This window comes from Acipenser ruthenus, chromosome 3, assembly GCF_902713425.1.
Source record: "Acipenser ruthenus chromosome 3, fAciRut3.2 maternal haplotype, whole genome shotgun sequence".
In the NCBI taxonomy this organism is placed as follows: domain Eukaryota; kingdom Metazoa; phylum Chordata; class Actinopteri; order Acipenseriformes; family Acipenseridae; genus Acipenser; species Acipenser ruthenus.
The window spans coordinates 86,881,092-86,906,864 of NC_081191.1; the positions used below are offsets into that span (position 1 = coordinate 86,881,092).

Sequence of the window (25,773 nt, forward strand, 5' to 3'; positions counted from 1 at the left end):
AGTCTTCAGTAGTCCACTGGCGGTGTTTCATGGCCCAGGCAAGCCTCTTTTTCTTATTTTGCCATCTTAGCAAAGTCTTCTCTTCACAGTTGAAACTGAGACTTGCTTACCTTGACCAGTGTTAAGCTGTGCTTGAAGCTGTTGTCCTGTGAGCCGCCTATCACGCAAGCTGTTGACTCTCAGAAACTTGTCTTCTGATTCTGTTGTGGCTTTGGGTCTGCCAGACCTCTTCCTGTCAGAGTTTCCTCCAGTTTCCAAGTGCCTTTTGATGGTGTAGGAAACTGTACTCACGGACACCTTGGCTTTCTTTGCAATTTCTCTAAAGGAAAGACCTACACTTTTAAGGGTTATAATGGTCTGGCTGTCTTCCTTTGTTAATTGCCTTTTTCTCGCCATTATGAGAACAATATACTACTTCCTGTAGTACAATACTGTCCAAATAATGCTTAAGAGGGTGTAGTAACACAGTCTGTTCCAACACTGCTTTTATACAGACAGAGGGTTTGTAAGTAATCAACAAAAGTTGGGACACCTGTAGGAATTGTTAGCATCAACTTTCAAGCCTTAATTTACTTCCATTGCTGCTGAACAGCTGTAAGTTGTTAACCCATTACTTGTTCCCTGAAAAAGGCCTTTTTGTATAACTCTGAAATGTACATTATTTTTCAGTTTTTGGTAACCTAAACTTTTTTTTTTAACCTCTGGCAGTTTACCGCTTACCTTTGTACCATTTCAGGTTATTCACTGGACTTGAACTGTTTAAATTTCAATAAAAACTGGAAAAATGGGGGTGTTCTAAAACTTTTGACCGGTTGTGTATGTATGTATGTATGCATGTATGTATATATATATATATATATATATATATATATATATATATATATATATATATATATATATATATAAAATTGAATATGAACAGGGATTCAAATAAGTAATATAACTGTATATCAATGAAGCCCAAATTTAATTCACTTTACAGTAATATTTTCCTGCTGCACTATGATGTGTACATAAATACACTAACTTCCTAATACAATATGGAATTTCCATCACTGATGAATATAATATTAAACACATTGAACTGAGTTGAATGTTGTCAATAGTGGTGCAATCGGCAATTAATCAGCAATTATTGTAGGCATTTACCAACGATAACAAATGCATTGATGTTTTATTTTTCAAAATAAGAACCAACATTAGTTATTTTTTTTTGTAACAGAAGATCCAATAACTAAAAACACTGCTGTGCATAATAGTTAAACAAAAAAGCACAACTTATATTCAAATTAGAACACACGATTATAAAAAAAAAGAAAGAAATAAAAAGGACTCGAGTTTAACAGCTGAAAAGAATATGCGTGCGTCCGCATCAGATGTCCCTTTAACATTGTAATAATAATAAAAAATACTATACTTTAACAGAAGTTAATTTATATCTGAACTGTGGTTGTTCATTACTGTTAACATTTTATGTCCAAAAGCAAAACATTTGAATTAATCTCACAAATCCTGACTAATTTAACTAATTCTGCTTCTTTTTATATAATATTGCCATGTATTTGAAACAAAACATACTATGAAACAAAAGAAGGTAATTGGTAGATTTAATGCAAAAAAGGTGCCTTAATTTTAAAAGAGAATACAATAGGCCTACTTCTGATTTGGCTTGTCCAGCTCTAATGTAGAGGCCTAAAGTGTGTATCCTAGCAACGCGCTAACCTACCCTACTAGCACTAAAAGTAGAATCGATTTAATTGTTGCACCCCTAGCTGTCAACGCTTTTTTTTTTATTTATTTTTTTGCTATAGTATTAAAGTAATTGTGACAATAGAGTTGCTACTGTTTTTTTATATATCATAGTTAAGCTAGTAATAGAAACCCTTAAAGAAGCTTAAGTTCAATGACATATGTTTTGACAAAGACTTTCTCATTATTTTTCTTGTACAGCATTTTGCCTGCTTTGTTATACAACAGAAATGTAGGTCTCTCGATCAGTACGCAAGCAGTTTGAACACACATTGAGTGAAAATATTCATACAGTTTTACTATTCATATATTTGAACATAATATACAGTAGACCTGGGTAATCATGAGATAAAATCATCTAAAATGTCTGTGTCATGTGGAAATTGTGCATTTGTTAGTGTAGTTAGGTAACTATATATATCTGCTGTATAACCACGTGGTATGGAACTGCCATAGCAAAGCAGAGACTGCTAAAAGCATCAGAGTAGACTAATAGGCTCTGGATGTTCTTTCCAGTTTCATGAACAAACGTTCTCTTCTTAATGTTAATCAAAAGCACATGTGTGTGGCAGGTACTACTTCATTAAAGTGGTTTTGTAATGTCTAAAATGGCTTTTAATATAGAAAACAGACATATTTTCATCTCTGGTAATGAAGAACCCTCCAGGCATCCATCTTACTGTTTAGAGTACAATATATCCCTTATAAATGTTTACCACAGTAAAGTCATAGTGCAGTGTAATAGTGTGGTGACTGCATTATAAAGCATAGGCATGCATTGTAAAAGCGAGAGAGGTATGGTAAAGCATTTTACAATGAATAACAGCAGTGACATTTGTCAATCCTTTTTTTTTTTTTTTTAGGCACATTTCCATTTTAAGTTTGCCTATATTGTACAATCAGAGTGAATTTTGCCTTTGTACTGCACTTTAATGTGATTTTAATATCATAACAGCAAATAAAACTGAACTTGAAGTTTTTGGACATTTATTAAAATATTGTGACTCAGTAACTTACTGTCCCCTCCTGGTTCCAGGTCCTGCCCACCCCCCCCCACACAGAGTGATCAGGACACGGTACAAGATAGTGAAGCACGATGCAGCTGGGGGCTCCCCAGCACTACACAGCACTGCGGCACTCACCTGGAGGGGGCGCAGGATCAGCACCACCAGGTACTTGACTTATTTTTTCATGTTTCAGTGGCCAGCTGTTAGCAGTGTGACGTCACAATAGCGACTTTGCCAACATTTCAGTGCTCCCCAGAGCAACAGCAAGTTTTTTTCCAGCCGTAACTGAAGAATGCATCTCAGGACCAGATATATAATTTAAAAAAAATTCAAATACATCTTTGCTATAACATGCATATCTTTCAAAACTACACATTTAAGACCTATATGATGAATAGCTGTGCATGAAAAATGTGTGCATACATCCAAGAAAACCATATGCACAGCTACTGTGTTACTGGAGGCAACATTCAAGTACGGTGCATTTTCATACATAAGGAGCATGCTAAATCGCGTCAGATTGAAGAGTAGGGTAATACAATCGTTTACAAGGCGCATTACAATAAAGAAGTGCCTGTCAGGGTTTTAAAGAGCTGAGGCAGGCAAAGGAATCTAATGAAACTGGCAGCAAATATCTGCGTGTGTAAATATAAGCGTACTTGTTACTGCCTGCTGTTTTATTCACTGATAGTTGTAACGCGGGCCCTAATTGTAGCAATAAATACAGTTATGCAGGTGTTCATTACTGGGATATTGTTTTCTTTCTGCACTGGCAGGGGTGTAGCGAGCATTGCAGGTGCTAAGGTCACTATTAACGGCCCAGATGGCCACAGTTGGATTTCATGGTGTCTGTTTGATCTAAATTGACGGTTTTTAACCTCTAAGCTAAATGACCAGCTCAAGGAAGCCAGGCACTTACAGTAAGATGCTGTTTTCTTAGCCTATAGTCTATCTGACTGCCACCACTTTAAATCTCATCCTCACATATTCAGAAAACTTTTTTTTTTTAATTTGTTTTTGTTTTTTAAGTTTGTTTTTTTTTTTTTAAAAAAACATAACATAACATAACATGTTAATGTCCTTATTTGTTCATATTTCAGAAATGATCAAAAAGGTATTGTGCAAAAATGATGCATAAATTAAGTCTTAAATAAACAACACACAATTATGAACAGAAGGTTTCTCTCTTATCTTTACCAGGTAATTTGCTGGGGTGCTGGTTTTATTTTACCGGTGATGGATCTTTTTACAGCAACGCTTTTGGAACACTTTGTATACTGCAAGCTTGCGCACATACAGTAATAAAATAGTATTTAGACAGTAAACAGTGTTATGAAAAATTCTTCATCCAGGGACTTGGGTTTAGTTGGATGTAAAAATGTTACTAAGGGTTAAAGCTGAATGTTTGTTTTTTATTGGTAATATAATGCTCTATTCACAAAGTGAGTTATTCAGAGTCTGATTTTATTAATAAAATCAAGTTTGAAATAGTTGTGGACTATTGATGGTTTCATTAACAACAGTGCCATAAGAAACTTTAAAACTTTATTCATAAAAACAGAAAATGCATTGTATAACCATGGGTAAAGGCATTGGGGAAACTGCAAAATTGTGGTGCAAATTTACTGTGGGGAACTTTTATAAGGGACAGAATGTAGTGAATAGGTAAAGCCTAACAGATACTGTAATCTTTTCTTGTTGAATTAAAATTGCGCTGTTTCTGCCTTGGTTGTGACCAGCGTAAGCTTGTTTCTCAGAGCAGTTTAAATAGTTCTTTTTAAACAAAGCCGCAGTAACACTGGAGGGAGGTTGTACTTCATTTCATTTTGCTGTATTCGTGGTAATATATACTCTTTTTATTTCATAGAGATTTATAGTAGGCGAGAGGGCCATTTCTGGAATTTTATGAAGATCATTTTGACTCTGCACCAGCAGTTTTCTGGATTAATTTACAGTGCTAAGTGAATGTAATTTTGCTTCATTCTTATATCTGGCGAACACGGCCTTTCCTAATGCTATTTCCCCCTTACTAAATCAAGCTGATTCTGGAGTCGGGATCGAGTTAAATTCATTTACTTAATAAGAGCTTGGGATCAGTGTGAATGAGGCTGAGATTTATAGTGGGCTCTCCCTCTCCTTCCCTCTCCCTGTATCCTTAGTCAATGACTCTCTCCTCCTCTGAACTTTGAATACACATCGCACTATATAGATATAAGCACAATCATTCATCAGACCAACTGTATTCACAGTATAGGAATTAGAACATAAGAGCATAATGCTTGTCTTGTTCCTAGTAGCTGATTAATCTAAAAACTTTGTCAAGTCAGCTCTTCTACAATACCATACCAAAGAAGTGTCTTCTGCCCTCTGCCCTAAGTCTCTGTCCAGGTTTCTGTGCAGTTCCTTTAAGCCCTGCTGGGATTAGTCTGGTTGCTATTTGTTGGACTCTTTCAAGGGCCACAATGTCCGTTCGTCACTGTGGTGACCAGAATTCCACGTGTGGTCTTATCAATGCATTATACAACCTCCTCATAATCTCCTTGGATTTGTCCTCTACAGTTTTTACTGTATACCCCAAGCATTCCGTTTTGTGTTTTTGTTTGCTTCCCTGCACTGTCTGGTTGCTCACAGTAATATACAGTGCCGAGAAAAAGTTTGTGAACCCCAATGATAATTATGGAAATTCTATAGTTTTACCATGACAGCCGCCTTGAATCAAAATATCCTTTTCTTAAATATCCAATAAGGTTTATATTAACCAATTCCATGTCTTTTTTAAACAAAATGATGTATGAATTAGACAAACAATGAGTAATTAAGATTCAGGGTATGTGAAAAAGTAAGAGAAACCCTGGTTTTATCAGCTCAATTAAGGGGATAATTAGAATCGGATGTTTAAATAATTAGGTAGATCTTCAGGGGTGAGTTTGGGAGGCCCCACCCTATATAAAGATCAGAAACTTTGTGAGTTTGGTCTTCACCATACAGGTGTGTGGAAACACGTCATGCCACGATCAAAAGAAATCTCTGAGGACTTCAGAAAAACAGTTATTGATGCTCATCAGTCTAGAAAGGGTTACAGAACCATTTCTAAGGATTTGGGGCTCCACCAATCCACTGTCAGACAGATAGTCTACAAATGGAGAAAGTTCAAGACCACAGTCACTCTACCCAGGAGTGGTCGTCCTACCAAAATCTCTCCAAGAACAAACCAGAAAATCATCAAGGAAGTCATAAAGAACCCCAGAGTAACATCCAAGGATCTGCAGGCCACTCTCGCCTTGTTCATGACTCAACTATCAGAAAAAGACTGACCAAGAATGGTGTTCATGGAAGGATAGCCAGGAGGAGACCACTGCTCTCTAAAAAGAACATTGCTGCCCATCTGAAGTTCGCCAAAGAGCACATAGATGATCCACAAGACTTCTGGAACAATGTTCTCTGGACAGACGATTCAAAGGTAGAACTTTTTGGCCTCAATGTTTGGCGAAAACCAAACACTGCGTTCGAACAGAAGAACCTCATCCGAACCGTCAAGCACAGTTGTGGGAGTGTGATGATTTGGGGCTGCTTTGCTGCCTCAGGACCTGGACAGCTTGCCATCATTGACACAACCATGAATTCTGCATTGTATCAGAAGATTCTAGAGGAGAATGTCAGGCCATCCGTCCGTGAGCTGCAGCAAGACAATGATCCTAAACATACAAGCAGATCTACAAAAGAATGGCTGCAGAAGAAGAAATTCTGCATTTTAGAATGGGCTAGTCAAAGTACGGACCTAAACCCCATCGAAATGTTGTGGCAGGACCTGAAACGAACTGTCCGTGCAAGGAAGCCCTCAAATGTCACCGAGTTGAAGCAGTCCTGTAAGGAGGAATGGGCCAAAATTCCTCAAAACCGATGTGAGAGACCTACCAACAGTTACAGGAAACGCTTAGTTGAAGTTATTGCTGCTCAAGGGGGTGCCACCAGTTACTGCAGCTAAAGGTTCACATACTTTTTCACATCTGGATATTGAATGTTGAATCATTTGTTTAGTCAGGTTATCTTTATTATTAGGACTTATATTAAGATCTAATAACATTTTAGGTCTGAAATATTATTATTATTATTATTATTATTATTATTATTATTATTATTATTATTTTTATTTATTTCTTAGCCGACACCCTTATCCAGGGCGACTTACAATTGTTACAAGATATCACATTATTTTTACATACAATTACCCATTTATACAGGAGCAACCTAGGTAAGTAAAGTACCTTGCTCAAGGGTACAGCAGCAGTGTCCCCCACCTGGGATTGAACCGACGACCCTCCGGTCAAGAGTCCAGAACCGTAACCACTACTGTGTGTGTGTGTGTGTGTGTGTGTGTGTGTGTGTGTATGTATGTATGTATATATATATATAATTTTCCCTATGGACACTTATCACTCTTCCTTAAATGCGCTTGACTTGCTCTTATCTGCCCCCTATTTTACTGCATTTAATCCTGTACTTCAGAGTACTGTAATCTGTCACAAGTCTTATTTTATCTATAGTATTTTGTATTTAATTATATCCTGATGTAGCTATCACTGACACTGTTATCTGCTCCGTTATTGAATGGTATTTTGTTATACTTGTACTTGCTAGAACCAAAGTCATTGTATTTTTATCTTGCTCCTAATTGTATTATTACTTGTACTGTGATTCTTGAAATGTATTTTTGTTTATGACTGTAAGTCGCCCTGGATAAGGGCGTCTGCTAAGAAATAAATAATAATAATAATTATATATATATAGAAAATCTGGGTAGAAAATCTGGAACCGGGTACCCGCCGTGAAAATTACCCAGGTACCCGGATATTTTTTGTGTAATGATTTTAAAAATAAATAAATAAATAAATCACATATATTAATGTTTTAAGTGCATGATACATATTTAAATACTATAAAGTACATATACATTTAGTCCCTTCAGATCTGTAGACTTGTGTGTAACATTTTTCAGTACTGAAAACTTCGAAATAATCATAAGTAACCTTCCCTGTTCACTTTCATCTTCTGACATACCTTCATTGCTCATTTCTTGTAAAGATGCCGACATATCTGAATTTTGTTCAGCGTGGTTTTCTTTTGAAACCTCTCCAATCACATGAAAATAATTTTGTTATTTTCCTCATCTTGGTTTGACAAGTTTTTGGAAACGAGTAGCCATCGCGCTGATAAATCAGTGAAATTGGCGGGGTATGGGATTTGTAGTTTTTAATGTGTGATGGGCAGTGGGCACCAGTAAACTACATTCCCAGAGTACATTACATTACGATTGAGCTATGAGAGTTTAGATCTGTGAGGTGGTGGTGGTGGTGTTGTTGTTGTTGTTGTTGTTGTGTTTTTGTTTTTTGTTTTTTTATAATGTTTTATACTTTTAAGCTAAAATTCTTGTAAATTTTTTTTATAGTCAACCTTTAGGAATTTCTAGTGACCAAATTAGTCGCAGTGTAGAGCCCTGTTATGTTTTGTTTCTGATTTTAGTTCCTGAGAAGGATAGTCACTGCAGTTGTTGTTTTTGAGGTGTAATTGCTGCTCGCTGTGTTATTGTTTTCTGTAAAACATTGATATCCTGTCAGTTAAGAAAAGGCTTAATGCAAAGCTTGTTCTAGTGTTGTCTTTATTACGCCGACCACAGACCCGTGCCCCGCTGTGTTGGCATATTTCCTGCATTTTCTTAATTCTCAAATTAATAAATTTAAACCTGGGTAATAAATGAGATCCGGGTACCCGGTCTTTGAGTACCCGTGCCGGCCTCTATATATGGTTTGACCATGGATATATATATATATATATATTCTGTAAAATGGGGTATTTATTTCAGACGTCATTCATGCAGTTGTTGTTGTTGTGTTGTTTTTTTTTTTTGCATGATATATTTTTGACACAGTCATTGCGACAGGTACTCCCTATCCCTGTGTGTGTTTTATGTTATTTTGTATTTGTATGTGTTGTATTATTATTACTCAAATGTACTGTTTTGTGTTTATTTAAAAACACGACATTTTATTGTTTTGACAGCCTGGATGGGGTTAAAATGCCCCATCCAGATAAAATCCTGAGAACAGGTGGCCAACAGAAAGTGATTATTGACAAACTGGCTGTTGAGCAGGGATATGAGAAACCCCATGCCGAATGTGGTCGTATAAAAACAAGCAGCTTTTGCAGAACGGGGTTGGGGCTCAGAGTGGAGAACAGGAGAGAGACGGAGGTACAGAGAAAAACGAAACTACTAACAATTGCTACTCGTGCTGGAAGGACCAGGGTGGTACTTGAGTGTCAGTGTTTTGTGTTTGTGAGTTATTTTTGTGTAAACCTTTATTTTGCTCAGTGAGCTGTTTTGTGAAAGTGTTTTGTTTCTGTTTAAACCTTTTATTTTACAATAAAGCTGCGCACCTATGCATTTATTCATTACCTCAGTCTGGTGTGGCTATTCATTAATTTGCTTTCCTGATGTCACAATGCAAAGCCAGCCTGTTCAGTCATTTATAAATTATGTTAGGTGAACGAATACAAACATGTTCATTTTTTTCAACCAAATACATTTCAAACAGTGTTTGTTCCAATATTCCAATATTTGACGCATCACAAAAATGCACAGTAAAACCTCTAGAACCCAATCTAATTTGGATAATGTTCAGATAATCTAATTGTTTGCATAATTGAATTAGAACTGTACAATTGTTTAAATGGCTTTACTAATCAAGAAACCCCCGAAAGATACAATAGAACCCCATTACCTGTAAACATATAACATACAGCATTGCACTGTTCTGTAAATACCAGAGATTTTCTATGACACCAGGGCAAATGAGCACAGCACACAACAGGACAGGTCAACAAGGGGCTGTTCAGATAAGAGGTGTTCCGATAATCAAGGTTGTACTGTAGAGACAGAAAAGAGAAGAGAGTGCCTCTCCTAATTGACAGTGTTGCCTGATGTTGTACATGCTGCTCCGCTGACCCTCAATAGCCTGCAGCAAGCCTCCCTTTTATAGAAAGGACTGGTTACAAGTCCCCCCTGCTGTAAAAGTTAATGTAACGCGCCATACCCTTGTTCATTTCTATAATTATTTTATGAAACAGTCAGGGGGCTTTAGTGACTTATTACTATTAATTTAGTAGGATGCAGTAAATATTGATTCAGCTGGGGCTTTTCAATTTAAACCTCTCCGCGATTTATATAATATATTGCCGGCCTCCGAAATTAGGCTTACCGATCCCCCTCAGCTGCTTCTTCTGCTGCTCATTAAAATAAGAGTGTGATACCCTCATCTCTTTTCCCCCCCCCCGCCCTTTTCTTTTTTTCTTCTTTCATCTCATTTTAACTTGCAGCAAGCAAGATGGATTGTTGAAGAGATGGGCCTGCAGGTTTATCTGTGTTGCGCTAGAGAACATGGAAAACAAAGAATTAACGCAATATACAATGCAAGCATTTACAGTTTTCTACACTGTTAGTTTTGTAGAAAAAGTGGCAGAGAAGGTATAAGAAACTGATAAGTGCAAGATTGTGTCAAATAGTGCTATTCAGCAGAAATCGGCCGAACCCACAAGTCTGTGCATAAAACAACAGCGGCAGTTAGCAGCTGAAGAAACTACAATCACCCTGTGCTGGAGGGATCGATGCGCCCAAGATAGCATAGTTTAACCCTAACCCTAACTACAGTCACCCAGTGCTGGAGGGATCGATGCGCCCAAGATAGCATAGTTTAACCCTAACCCTAACTACAGTCACCCAGTGCTGGAGGGATCGATGCGCCCAAGATAGCATAGTTTAACCCTAACCCTAACTACAGTCACCCTGTGCTGGAGGGATCGATACGCCAAAAATAGCGTAGTTTAACCCTAACCCTAACTACAGTCACCCAGTGCTGGAGGGATCGATACGCCCAAGATAGCATAGTTTAGGTATAGTGTGAGAACACAAAAGAACAAGTACAAAACATAAACTCAGTCAAGCCAGAACCAGTTTACTTTCTGCGATAGGGCAATTCCACGGTGTCGGACGTACGTTTTGGACACTTTGCAGACCTGTAGCATCTACACTGACACAACTTGCTGGGTTTCTTTTATGGTGTGATAGATGCCTCTATTAGTATAGTTTCGTCATATCAAAATTGTCAAATAATAAATATCCAGTCCAGGGGGGACTAAAAACACTCGGTGTCGGACGTACTCAGAGAAAATGGTACAGAAACATTCAGATCGCTCTGAATTAGGAAGACACTGATAATAAACTCTGTTTATCTTTTAGGTAAGACTTAAAGTAATGAATTGTATATTAAGTATTTCAAATGACATGCATTAGTTCTGAAATAGGAATGTTTTTCTTCAGTGTCGGACGTACATTTTTTTAGTGTCGGACGTACATTTCTGAAAGCGTTGGAAGTGCAAATGCTATTTTAATTAAAAACGAAGTAAATAAATAAAACTGATCTTTTCACTGTTCCTCCAATCCCGTCAACAACCCCTTTGCCATGAGATGTTGCGAAAAAATGCCAGCTAACTTTGAAGCTGAACTCCTCCCACAAATAGAGGTTTGAGAAGAGGAACCGCTGTTTGAATTGTGAGCTAGCCCCATCCGAAAAGATCTCGACTTATTTGATTGCAGGGTATTTGTTCTTCAGTGATTCAAGGATATGGGTCATGAAGGTGTATGTAATTAAAGAAAGCCTGATACTGTAGTGAGTACATTTTGCTATGTTATTTTTGGGCTATTGTAATGAATCATTAATGTCTTTGCTACTTGACCTGTTTTTGTTTATATGCACTTTTATGATTAATATGTTTGGTATAATATGTAAGCTATACTAAAAACCTTTCTGGGGAAAAAAAAAAAACAAACTTTTTCCATGAGATTAATGCCAACATACTAGTATTTCCTATTAATGATGTTATCTTACCTTAGTGTGTGCTGTATTCTTGGATGAATGTGGATTATCACACCACCTGTTCAACCATGTGCTCATACCAGGAAGTTGAAAGTGATATATGATTGCACATGAACAACAGGTGGCAGTAATTAACACTTAAAATATGGTGTCGGCGTACAAAAAAATGTACGTCCGACACCAGGATTTCTGCTAAACTACAGATTGTGGTGAGCAATGAATATGGTAAATATGTTGAGGGTACCATTTGTACATTAAACCTATAGTATAAAATAATTTCAAAACTCAAAGCAGGAGCAAACTCGGGCGTACTGAGAGTTAGTGTCATTGTAAACACTATTAATTTAACAAAATAGAGTGATGATGAAATTAGCAGCTTGCCCTTATCATTAAGCTCACACAGCCTGCTTTAGAAAGAAATATTTAAATGAATGTAGTATTCTTTAGTAACATGAATAAAATGTAATTACTCCATCCATTTCCCATCAAGTTTTGTAACTGGTGAATAGACTACTGACAAAAAATGTATGGTTTCACCTGTAATCCAAACATTTATTTGATAATGCTTTATAAATCCTAAAAATAGACCAAATTTCCTGTAAAATGAGTGTAATTTTACCATGATAGGATGATTTTTAAAAATTAACCCTTGGGGTGACCTTCCCGTAGAATTGCCCAATGGCAACATTTAGATCACTTTAGCACATGACACGTCATTGTCTCTGCACGTGACACGTCATTGTCTCTGCACGTGACACGTCATTGTCTCTGCACGTGACACGTCATTGTCTCTGCACGTGACACGTCATTGTCTCTGCACGTGACACGTCATTGTCTCTGCACGTGACACGTCATTGTCTCTGCATTTGACACGTCATTGTCTCTGCACTTGACACGTCATTGTCTCTGCACGTGACACGTCATTGTCTCTGCACGTGACACGTCATTGTCTCTGCACGTGACACGTCATTGTCTCTGCACGTGACACGTCATTGTCTCTGCACTTGACACGTCATTGTCTCTGCACGTGACACGTCATTGTCTCTGCACGTGACACGTCATTGTCTCTGCACGAGACCCTCCGCAGGTGTAACCCACAGGGTGTTGTCCCGTGGTGACCTACAAAGGAATGGGGGAGGGGAAAAACCCAAGTGCAAATGGGTAGGGGTCTACCTAAATTGTGATTTCACAGAAATCGGGAAATTGAGGGGTCACCGCAAAATTCACCTCTCTTAGGGGCCAATGCATACCGGACTAGTATGGAGAGGAAAAAAAAGAAACCTTTTTTAAATTAACTATTGCACAACGCAAGCGATGCAAACTACATATCTTCCTTCTGTAGATACGTAGTTTGCATCGCTTTTTTTTTTATTCGCCATCCTGTGTGCATTGCACTTAGACAAAAACAAACACAAAAATGTCCTTAGACAAAGAACATTTAAAAAAAAAAAAAAAAAAAATACTCCCATAGCGGTTAACTTTCTTGTTTACTGTTCAAATGACAACAATGTTTTAATCAGACTATCAGTGTGTCTGTACTGGCTTTTCTGTGACCTGTACTGTACAGTAGGGGCTGGGACAGTCAGTGCTGCATTGTTTTGATTTAGGTTGCTAAAATCTAGTTTTCAGCATTGGAGGTAAAATACCAAAAAAAGAACGACAAAGCAAAAAAAAACAAAGTATATATATTTCAGCTGAGGATCGTGTCAAGACATTTCCCAAATAAACTGTACATGCAGATGGAGGTAATTGTTTTGCACATCTTGCTTCAGAATCACACATTAGGCTACTACAGAGGCTGCTAAACAGAACGTAAAACAAACAGCTTTCAGAAAACAAACTTGAAAGTCAGCGCAGACAAAAAATATTCAGTACTACAGGTACAATCTAGCACAGCCACCTCCCTTAAGACAACCTGCTGCTGCATACTTTTTACACACAGTTCGAATTGTAGACCCTCATTTTTTCAAATAAAATAAATAAATTCCTGGATGGGACAAATAACATGACAACGAACGTGCTGCATATATTGCCTTTATTAAAGAATGCCAGATGCCCTTGGGTAACCGAATTTTGGGACTTTATAATCGATTTCCACATCTGTATAACTTGGCAAAGCTTTGCCTTACACTTCCAACCAATTCAGTGGATGCAGACGTGCAGTCTCAACTCATGGGCTAGTCCACACCAGACAGAGAATGTCGGTAGCAACTGCTGGGGGATGTTGCATGCTTGCCTTAACAAATGACAGCACACTGTTTTAGTAAGGAAGCAAGTACCACTATTTTAGGCTTTTATAGTACTCTGAAATATTATCTACTTAGGTTTATTAAATTTTTAAACAGGTCCATGAAATATCAGTGAAATCCTAATTTTATTCCTCAACCTACCCACGAAAAATACTTAAATTTACCACGATTTAAGTAGACCCCTACAAATGGGTATTAAAGAGTTTGTTTCTCTATGCATCTTTGAATCTGCTTGCTCTGTAATGGGAAAATGATTCCCTGCATATATTGAATAAACCAAACTCATATTTGAAGAAAAGGACTGTGCATTTCTTTGCATCCAGATCACATCAAGAAACAACTGCTCACTACTGCAAGATCATCTTCAATCTGGAAAATTCCTGGGGCCTTCGGGATAAACGTCTGTGAATAGGTGTGTGCACACGCACACACGCCTGTTCACAGTGTCAGAATTAAAGGAACTTGAATTCAGTGACATGTTTGAGAAGTCTTATTTTTGTCATTGAATATAGGTTTCCTTTAGTATCTAATTCAGCACAATTGAGTGTTTTAATATTTATGGATGATCTCAAACATATTAAGCAGCGGACTAAACAAAATCAAAAAAGTTCTAAAGATAGTCCTGGTTGTTCGGAGTAGGCCGGTGTTCGCTGGAGACTACGCAGGCAGTGTGCCACATTTGCATTGGCGCTCCTCTGGGTTAGGGTGGCAAAACCGGCAGGGACTGTTTTCCTCATCGCTCTACATTGAACCCTGCTGGCTAGGCACACAGTGAGCTCAAAGCCGGTATAAAATGTGCACAGTATGTTATGGTAACCTCAATATCTGGTAGGAAGGTTACACTTCCTGTCACAGAATGATTTAAACTTTGACATTTTATATTTTACTACACCAAAAAAAGCTGAAAAAAGGCATAGCAATTTTACGTTTTACGTTTATTTATCAGCATGTATTATTCTATTGTTTAGATATATCACTTGCTCAGAACAATGTGGAGCTGCAGTTTGTTAGAACAATTCTAATGTATAAAATACATAAATTACTTTGTTTAGCTGATGCTAAACAATATTAGGAAATAATGGGTCATATTGCTTAAAACTGAAACATTTAGTAATACAGGTAATTATTCAGGAGCAGAGATGAGTTGTTTATTTTTGGCACAGGGTAAATAAAATGCATATAGCAACACCATTAAAAATGTATTTAAATATTGTTATGGGATTTATATCTACAGTTCATTGACACTGCACAGGTCAGCTTACAGTGCTGTACAAATGATTATTACACATATAGAGTTTGTACAAAAAAAAGTTATCTTCATTTACCTGAAAGGCTCTCCCACTGCAGTCGCTTGGCTCTGCTATTGAGACATTCAAACTTGTGTTCTGTGTCGTTGACAGTTTCTTTTAAAACCATTATCAAAATACAGTATAATCAGTTCACAAAAAAATCTTCCTCTGACACTTTGCTAAGGCGGCAAGTATCATCACTTGGTTTAGAAGCATGTTTGCAATAGAACATTTTTAATGTTTGCAGTAGAAAAATGCAAAAGCAAAACGGCAGTCATGATGGTGATTGACAGCAAGGTAGAAGTGGGTGGAATGTTCAAGTGTGAGACTGGGTGAGAAAGCTGAGGAGTACTGAGACTTGTTTTGTGCAAGACATTGAATAAAATGTGTTTCTGTGAAAATGGCCTCTTCCTTCACTTTGTTCGTACAGTAGGAGCACAAACATAGTGTTAACCACTGTATACCGTAATTACGGTGTAGAATAACATACCACAATGTACCTAAACTGCAAAGCTGGTATACCGACTCGCCCCGATGGGTGACTGCAGCTTGACTAATACGCACAGGGCAGGTTCTAAGTTATAATCATTACAGCTAAGACTGTTGATCTTTTATTAAGCTAAATGTTTAAACCTTTTGTATGAATGTTTGTTTACCATTTAAGCCAATACTAGTTGCTATTTGCCTTTTTGATTGCTTCCCTGTCTGGTGTCTAGGCAACACCAAGGCCTTTCTGTAGGCCAGTTCTAGTTCTGTACCACCCATTTGACATTTGGATCCGAGATTGTAACCAGCATTTTACATTTGTTGACATTAAGTATCCTAATACACCCACCGATTTTATGAATGTTGTTTTGTATGTGATGTTAAAATTGCACTGTGATAGCTGTGGCAATACCCTAGATTTTCCATGAAGTTTGGTTGTCATGATAGTTTTTCTCCATTCTTTATTCTAACTAGGCTAGGCGTGCCTACCGTGACTCCCAAATTACCACTGAGTGTTTTTCTAGTTGTGGCTGGGTTTTAACGCTCTTCTGATGAAAAGGGAGAGACGTGAGAAAGGCAAGAATGCTGTACAACCCCAGCGAGATCTTCCAAAACAACCCCCCTTAAAACAGACAAGGGGTAGAGGGGAAACCCCAGGTACCTCTGCCCCCCCATCCGGGGAGAAGGTGACATATCTCTTAAGATCCTGTCCTATTTCCCCAGTCAGCACTTAATTGGCAAGTCGCTTGATTTAACAGCCAGGGAGCCTGTACTGGAAAAATAGCCAGCATAAATCACAGGCTGCTGCCAGAAAATAGATATAATCTCAACATTAACTACATTAACAGTAGCAGGAGCTGAATTAAGAAAGCTATAAAACATAGACAGGTGGTTATAAATTGTGACCCCCCCCCCCCCCCCCCCCCTTCTGAAGGAACCTTCCCCATTCATTGCACTCTGGATTCACTGGCTGCTCTGCATACAAGAGAGGAGTGAGGATTTCTATGCTGTCTGTTAATAATTTCTATCTACTTTACCGGGGCACAGGCAGGTTAGGGCTAATCAGTTTTAGTGCTTTAATATTGATTTAAACAGGATATGGAACCAGCGGTAATTGCTCTGCTATTGCAATACTGTACTTTTTTTTTTTTTTTTTTTTTTTTTTAGAAAAAAAAGAAAAAAAAAGTGATCTCTGCCAAGAGTTGTTTGTGTACATGCTGCTTTTTGCGTGCATGTGTTCATGACTTTGCACACATGTTTATATTTGCAGGCATGTATGCATTCAGATATGTGTGAACCTTCTCAGAGGTCTGCATGTATGCATTTTCACATTTGTATATGTATAAGGCTAGGGTGGTTTGTAGAAAATTTATATTTTCTGTCTGATTTTCTGCATTTTTGCATATTTTTGACACTGAATGTTATCAGATCTTCAACCAAAACCTAATATTAGATAAAAGGGATCCTGAGTGAACAAATAACACAAAAATTTGATACATATGTCATTTATTTATTAAAGAAAGCTATGTAACACCCAATGTCCCCGTGTGAAAAAGTAGTCGCCCATTTAGACTCAATAACTGGTTATGCCACCTTTAGCAGCAATAACTGCAACCAAACGCCGTGGAGGAATTTTGGCCCACTCCTCCATGCAGAACTGCTTCAACTCAGTGACATTTGTGGGTTTTCGAGCATGAACTGCTCGTTTCTGGTCCTGCCACAACATCTCAATGGGGTTTAGGTCTGGACTTTGACTAGGCCATTCCAAAACTTTAAATTTCTTGTTCTTCAACCATTCTGATGTAGACTTGCTTGTGTGTTTCGGATCATTGTCTTGCTGCATGATCCAGCTGCGCTTCAGCTTCAGCTCATGGACGGATGGCCTGACATTCTCCTGTAGAATTCTCTGATACAGAGCAGAATTCATGGTTCCTTCAATGATGGCAAGGCGTCCAGGTCCTGATGCAGCAAAGCATCCCCAAACCATGACACTACCACCACCATGCTTGACCGTTGGTATGAGGTTCTTACTGTGGAATGCAGCGTTTGGTTTTCACAAGACATAACGGGGCCCATGTCGGCCAAAAAGTTCCACATTGTTCCAGAACTCTTGAGGATCATCCAGGTGCTTTTTGGCAAACTTGAGACAAGCATTTATGTTCTTCTTAGTGGGCAATGGTTTCCGCCTTGCTACTCTGCCATGAATCTCATTTTTGCCCAGTGTCTTTCTGATGGTAGAGTCATGAACACTGACCTTAGCCGAGGCGAGAGAGTCCTGCAGATCCCTGGATGTTGTTCTAGGGTTGTTTGTGACTTCCTGGACGCCTTACTCTTGGAGAGATTTTGACAGGACGGCCACTCCTGGGAAGATTCACTACTGTCCTAAACTTTCTCCATTTGGACAATATGGCTCTGACTGTGGTTCGGTGAAGCCCCAGAACCTTAGAAATGGCTTTGTAACCCTTTCCAGACTGATAGGTATCAACAACTTTTTTCCGGAGGTCTTCAGGAATTTCTTTTGTTCGTGGCATGATGTGCCTCTAGAACTTGTGTGCTGACAACTTCACTGTGATGGTCAGGGCCAAAGTTAGTCAGATTTATATTGGGCAGGGCTGGCCCAAATCAGGCCTGGTTGTTAACCAAAGTACTCAAACTCAAAAATGTGCAAAAATGCAGAAAATCAGTCAGGGAGCAAATACTTTTTCACGGCACTGCATATATAAATTTTTGTGGAATCTGTGTTTCTCCATTTATCTGCTTGGTCAACTACTATTTAGCAGTATTTTTTAGCAGTTTTTAACATGTGCAATATGTATAGATTTCTATATACAAACTGTGTTTATTATATATTGCACGTGCTTGTTAGTGGGTGGGTGAGTTTGATTGAGAATGCATGAGTGTGTGTAAGGATCAGGCAAGAAGAACACTAACTTTCCTTATGACAGAGCTGTAAAGTTTTATGTCAAGGATAGTTTTCTGCTGTCATATTAATAGGAGCCTGCCCAGCCTATTTTCTTCATTATCCTTTTGTGGCAGCAGCAGCTCACTCTTTCACATCGATCGCAGAAGCCACTGACCAAGAGTGGGCCCCATAAAAAGAGATCAGCACTCTGCCATTCGGCTTCAAGGCAAGCCAGTGACAGTGGTCATCTCTGCACTGCCAGATCGATCCCTGTGATGCAGTACAGCAGCTACGCAGAGGGCTATAGGAGAACGCAGTGTGGGCTCAGTGCCTATCGGTGTTGACTAAATTTTTGACCATTTGGATACAATTTTGAATAAAATGATTGCTTGATAGTAATCAAGCCAGTCAGTACTGTACTTTTTAAGTTTACTAGCCTCCCAGCCTATCTCTCAGCACTTACTGAGAGATGTCAATCAACAATTTAAAGCTGCAACAAGTGCCCCGAAAGGCAAGGCTGAGCGCCCAATCCAAGCAAGTGAAAAATGCTGTGATACGTTCTCGTGTCAGCTGTTCTTATTCTTATAATCTTGTTTTAAATCGCTGAGCTGAATGAAATATTCAAGCAGAATCCCAGTCAGAGCAGCCTCAATTGATCTGCGAGTTTTTAATGTCTTAGAATTCAACAATATTAGATAAGTATGATGCAAGCCTTTCTAATTTAATGAACTCTGTTTTCTCAGCTTTCCAGCACATCTTAATGAACGCTAAAAGCGCAAATCTAAATCCACAGTAAAACGAAAAAATAAAAAAAGGTAATTTACAGCCTGGTTTTAATGCATATACCCACCTAAATACAACATGTGGTCTAATGTTGTCCTGAGGGCGCTATATTCATTACTGCCTTCTAAACAAATAGTCCATAAATAGGCTATAAATGTGTGTTTTCTTATAAAAAGCGCTCTCTATTGTATCGACCATATTTACGAAGCGATATTTGCTGAAGGTGTTTATGTATGTCTAAAATTGATTCCTGGGCCATTAAAAGAAACTTCACTGACAATACTAATTGCAGTGCCAACAACTAAAAGATATTGCACTCTTAAATGTGCTTAAGTACTTTTTCTACAGGTCTTTCATAATTCAATATAGATAGTCAATACAGACGATTAATACTTTTTATTTTTTTCTGAGAAACAAAGCAAAGCGAATAGGCTTTCTTTAGTGTTCGACAGTAAGCATGTTTTCTTTTTCTTAACCCTAAGGCTATTCACATCTTGTCAAATAATTTCTCAAAAATTGTTCACCAATTACAAAGATCCATTTTGTCATTCGGGAGAGACTGAGTGAGTCTCTCTTTGATTGATACTGACTTGGATTGGAGAAGATGGCCTTAGCACACCTTAGCACAGGCACACAATAACTGATATCCCAAAAGGCGACCGTATTCCTTCCTAAACAGTGGGGAACCTTAATACCATCCCTCATAAAACCTAACCATGTCTATGACCTTAAACCCCAATTTTATTGCATCTTTTACGACTGTCCTTTGACAAATAATTTGTTTACATGTTTTGTGTGAATTGTAGTATGATAGGGTTTGTTTGCAGTCACAGGTGAAATATCCAAAATAACTTCATTTGGACAAGAATTTACACTAAACCAGCTTGGTCTTGATCCAATTGCAAGCAGTCTTGTTCTGTTTACTCTGTTTTATTATTATTATTTTATTATTATTATTATTTATTTCTTAGCAGACACCCTTATCCAGGGCGACTTACCATCGTAAGCAAATGCATTTCAAGTGTTCGTAAAAACAAATCATCTCTGTGGGGGAAAACACCTGCTGGCATAATCATAATGAATTAAAGGGTGACAGTGTTTTATATCATTTAAATAGAACCCACCTGAACCATCAGGAATCCCTGCAGTAATGCAGCCTGTGGCTTCACACTTTCAACACATGCGCTGTCGTGCAGCTTTAATCTAAACACCTTTAAAAAGGGATTTCCCATTGCCCAGATGAAAATGCTGGCACAGGCCCTCGTAAGACACGGCAGGCATCCCCCAAGTCTCGTCGTAATAATAATATTTATCTAATTTTCCGGCTGTTGGAGATATGGTATGCTGTCAGTGTAACAGATATAATTGCAGTTCAGATAACTAGCTGGAATCATTCTTGGGAGCGCCAACAGGGAGATGGAATTTGTCGTTTTATTGAAGCTATTCAACTTCTCCCTTTTAATCTTTTTTTCTCCCTTCATTAAATTTAAATTACTGTGAGAATGTGATTCATATTTAATAGTCTCTGGGCAGCAGGTAATGGGATGACTTCCATGCAGAAGTAGCGTGGAAGGCATTTCAGACACATTTCTAACTATTCGCCCATTAATACTGTTATTTACACATGTCCTGTTGCCACGGTGTGATAGAGTGGGGCTTGTAAATGACCGTGAAGTTACAGTCCTAACCTGGCTTAATGTGTAAGAGGTTAGTGTGCAGCAACCTAATGGAAAAACTCAGCACCCTCTTCCTCAGCACTGCTGTGTTAGTGAGTTTCAGAATCATATCTAATTGCGTGAAATACTGACAGACAAGGGCCAGACCTGAGGGACTGGGAGACAGCCACTGTGGTCTAGTGGTTAGAGCTGAGGGATTGGGTGGAAGGGAGGCAGTGTGGTATAGTGGTTAGAGCTGAGGGACTGGAAGGGAGGGAGGCAGGCAGTGTAGTCTAGTGTTGAAAACTATAATGTTGAATGATAACTTTTATTCAAGAACAGTAAATTATCATGATTTATCTTAAATCACGTTGTAATTCCCTTTATTGCAAATTTGTTATTTTTCTTTCAGTTTTATTGCCTGATTTCCGTGCAGTACCACTATTGGAGGGACTGGGTTAAAGGCCTATTGCCCAATTAAATTGAATCTCTTTGTGTAGAAATCTAGGACAAATTAGATGTAAGGAGCTAGAGACTGACTGCTGTCAGTTAACTTTTAATACGACAAATAATCATGACTTCGATCAGTAACGTCGCGATAACCTTTTTATTGTCCTAACCTTATGTACAGTATTGGAAATAATGATGGAAACACCTTAATAAATGTAATAAAGTGTTGGGTGCACCAAGTATGCAATTACACTGGAAGAAGAGACATTTTAGCTGCATTCTATCTTTCATCTTGTTTTATTGATATTGACTTTCCTTCAAACTTTTCCACAGTAAATTTGCAGTTTTCCCTCACTTTTTTCTATGCATTTTTAATATGGCTTACCTGTACTTTTTTTCCATGCTTTCACAATCCTTTACTGTGCTCTACCATGCTTTCACTATGCTTTGCTATTGTATGTTACTATAGGGAGCTTAAGAACATGAGAAGAATATAAGAAAGTTTACAAAAAGGTTGTTAGTAGCTTATTGATCCAAGAATCTCATCAAGCAGCTTCTTGAAGGATCCCAGGGTGTCAGCTTCAAAAACATTTGCTTTTATAAGGGAAATGTCACATGCATTATTCCTGCAGGTTAGTCTCTTATTAATTGTTTGTTTCTAAAGAGTTCTTCACAGAGTCTGTTCTTACACCTCAATAAAAAAAAAAAATCATGGTAATACCATAGGCACTCATACATACACACACAGACTCACACAAATAGTAGACACTCCTATACATACAGGAGGTTAAGGCGATAAATTCTGTTGTATTGTCACTTCTATTAGGAGGAAATTGGCTGCCCGTGTCCACGCTGAAGGAGAGATTTGCTGTAGTATTTCAAATGGATTTGAAGCGAAAGTTCATGTCTCCCATTATAGTAGATCCATGTGAAAGAAAAGGAGACCACCACGACCTTAATACCAACATCTCAGACAGTGGAGCTTCTCCTCTCTCTCTCTCTCTCTCTCTCTCTCTCTCTCTCTCTCTCCATCCCCCCTCCCCCCCCGGCAGGAATCATAAGGCTCCTTTTGTGGATGCTGAGCTTGAGTCTGTGCCCCTGTTTCTACCATGTATCATTGATTTCCTCCTCTCCTCTCCTCTTTTCAATTCTATCAGTTTCCGCGCTATCATCTTTTCCATTAGGGGAGCAATTTAGCAGTGCCCATGATGCTGTCTGTAAAGGGAGAGAGACAGGATAAAAAACACCCCGTGCGAGACTGGAGGGGAGAGCAAGAGGGTCTACATTACCTGCTGGCCTGTCACTTAGGCTACATTTGTAACACTCTTTACTGCACATCGCTATTGATTTTATTACAGAAAGGATAAACACACACAAAGTTACCCAACCAGAAATAAACAACTCAGACCTTTAATTTATGGGCTTGGATTATAATCTTAAATTATTTCTTATATATTTAAAAATGTGTGTGAACTAGCTAGTAATGTAATATGATGTCTTGTAGGGATGGCTGATGATGTAATTTAGTGTTATGATTGTTGGGTAAAAGTTCTCACCATTATCTGAAATCATGAAGACTAGCTTTTCAGAGCTTCCCCCCCCCCCCCCCCCCCCAGATTATCTCTAGCCAAAAATAATCATCATTTAATTCAGGGGCTTGTGTTAAAGCCTTCAGTTGTTAAATTGGGTTTTAAAATGTGCAAGAGTTACGATTTAAAATAAATATAGTAGCACTTTGTGAGATGCCTGAGTTCACTCTGAACAAAACTGGGAAAGCACTTAACTCAGTCCTCCTTGTCCCCAATCCCCCTTGTCACACATCCATAGTCAATGGCAGTGCACCTGACAAAGTTCTAATCAGAATTATTCTTATTTTGGGATTGACAGTCGTGTGACATGGTCTCCTCTTTGGAAGAGGTGCATTGTAAATGCTAATGTTTTTTGTACATGTGTTTGGACAGAGTAATAATTTCTTGCATTTTGTCCAGTTGACCCATTCCGTACCCTCGCCACTCTCACTGTAAACAAGTGTCTCCTACTCGCTGTCATAAGTCTCCACTTAATTTCCAACTGTGTCCTCTGACTGGTTTCTGTGTTGTGCTTAAAGTATTAGTTATGTTTAAGTTTGTTAACTTTAAGCTTTGAAAGACTTCAATCAAGTCCCCCCCAAATTTTTCTTTGTTATAGGCTAAAAAGATTAAGTTCCATCAACTTAAAACTTTACAAGCTTGCTAACTATCCCTGAACAAGGTCATTGATGTAGGCAAGAAACAACAGAGGTTCAAGCACAGATCCCTGCGGCACCCTATGGAGTACATGGCTCCAGACAGAGCTAGGTTTTTTTTTTTTTTTTTTTTTTTTAAATTTAGTCGTTGCCAATTAGTTTTTATTATTTTCTCCCCAATTTGAAATGCCCAATTATTTTTTCGGCTCAGCTCACCGCTACCACCCCTGCGCTGACTCGGGAGGGGCGAAGATGAACACACGCTGTCCTCCGAAGCGTGTGCCGTCAGCCGCCCGCTTCTTTACACTCTGCAGACTCACCGTGCAGCCGCCTCAGAGCTACAGCGTCGGAGGACAACGCAGCTCTGGGCAGCTTACAGGCAAGCCTGCAGGCGCCCGGCCAGACTACAGGGGTCGCTGGTGTGCGGTGAGCCGAGGACACACTGGCCGACCTAAACCTCCCTCCCCCCGGACGACGCTCGGCCAATTGAGCGCCGCCCCCTGGAGCTCCCGTCCACGGTCGGCTGTGGAATAGCCTGGACTCGAACCGACGACGTCCAGGCTATAGAGCGCATCCTGCACTCTAGCGAGTGCTTTTACTGGATGCGCCACTCGGGAGCCCCAGAGCTACGTTTTTAACTAGTTCTGTATCCACTTGCATGTATTTCCTTGGTTAAAACAAACTTATCTATATTCAACAGCTTTGTTTTAGGGTTTCATTTTTGAACATGTTTGCTGTTTGTTCTGTAAGAATACAACATAGGTTTTAACCTGCACTGGAGAACGCTCTGGAGTTCCTGGAGCAGTTTTCAGTAGATGTGTGTTTTCTCCCTGGCCAGGTCGTTGCTGCAGAGTCGGATACGGCACTCTTCGCCAGGTTACAGACAGCGTCCCCCGCAGCAGCCCCAGCAGCAGCGCTGGATCGGTGGGGACCTCTACAGAGTTTCTGCAAACAAGCTCTTCAAGACCTCTTCCACATCTGGCTTCAACGCCAAGCTGAGCCCCAGGGCAGGTATGGTGCTTCCATTATTTAGCAGGGTAAATTTACACTCCCTGCTTTTCTAATGTTTTTCCATATCTCTGCTTACCTGTGCTTTTACTATGTTTTCACTTTGTTTTTACTATTCCCCGCTGGGGATGAAATAATTTATTTTTTTTGGCATGATTCTTTCTGTGCTTATTTTGAGCTATTTTCAAGTTTTATGTAAGTCAGTTTTTGTTGTTTTTTTGGGGGGGCTTTTGCTTTTTATATACTGTATGAAATTATTGTTTTCAGTTACTTTCCAAAATGCTTGGCCGTTTTTTTCTGTCACAATATGTATAGTAACTCGACGGTACTTGCACACTTATATTGTACCTTCTTTCCTTTGCTGTCTTCCACAACAAAATTATTTTGGTCACAGGCACATCCTTTTGGGGTTTTTGTGTGTCTGCATATTTTTACATTTCTCCACAATTTGCAATTCTGTTTTAAATTCAACCTAAAATTGTAATATAGCTTTAAATCATGCAAACAAGCCTTCTAATTGTAATCTAATTTTTAATCTCACAAGTGGAGTCTCCAATAGAAATGTAGAATTTGCGGCCTCTCAGTAGTTGGGGTGGCTTTGAAGTATTCAGAACGAATCAATGGTAGATGCAAGTAAGGAAGGACATTGCCCAACTGCACTGGGAAAGGTTTTTTTTTTTTTTTTTTTTAATGGGGAAACTGGTGAAATCAATGTGAATTGAGTAACCATTTCTAGTGTTTTTCCGGTGTTTATTGGCTATACTCAGATTTATTTTTTTATTTTTTGTATCGGGGGGTGTTATAGGTTTTGATCGGTTAAAACTGAAAATCAAAAGCCCTGATTATAATTTAGTAGCAATCATTGCATACTTTATTATTATTATTATTATTATTATTATTATTATTATTATTATTATTTATTTCTTAGCAGACGCCCTTATCCAGGGCGACTTACAATTGTTACAAGATACCACATTATTTTTACATACAATTACCCATTTATACAGTTGGGTTTTTACTGGAGCAATCTAGGTAAAGTACCTT

General features: G+C 38.6%; 1 protein-coding gene across 1 annotated transcript in view; it reads left to right on the forward strand.

Moving 5' to 3' along the window:
- Positions 1–25,773, forward strand: part of LOC117435521 (zinc finger CCCH domain-containing protein 3-like) — a 128,230-nt gene that overhangs the window by 54,141 nt on the left and 48,316 nt on the right. The window contains exons 4-5 of the mRNA XM_034058778.3: positions 2,786–2,921; positions 24,560–24,732. Of these exons, the coding sequence (XP_033914669.3) occupies positions 2,786–2,921; positions 24,560–24,732 (309 nt within the window). The remainder of the gene's footprint in view (positions 1–2,785; positions 2,922–24,559; positions 24,733–25,773) is intronic.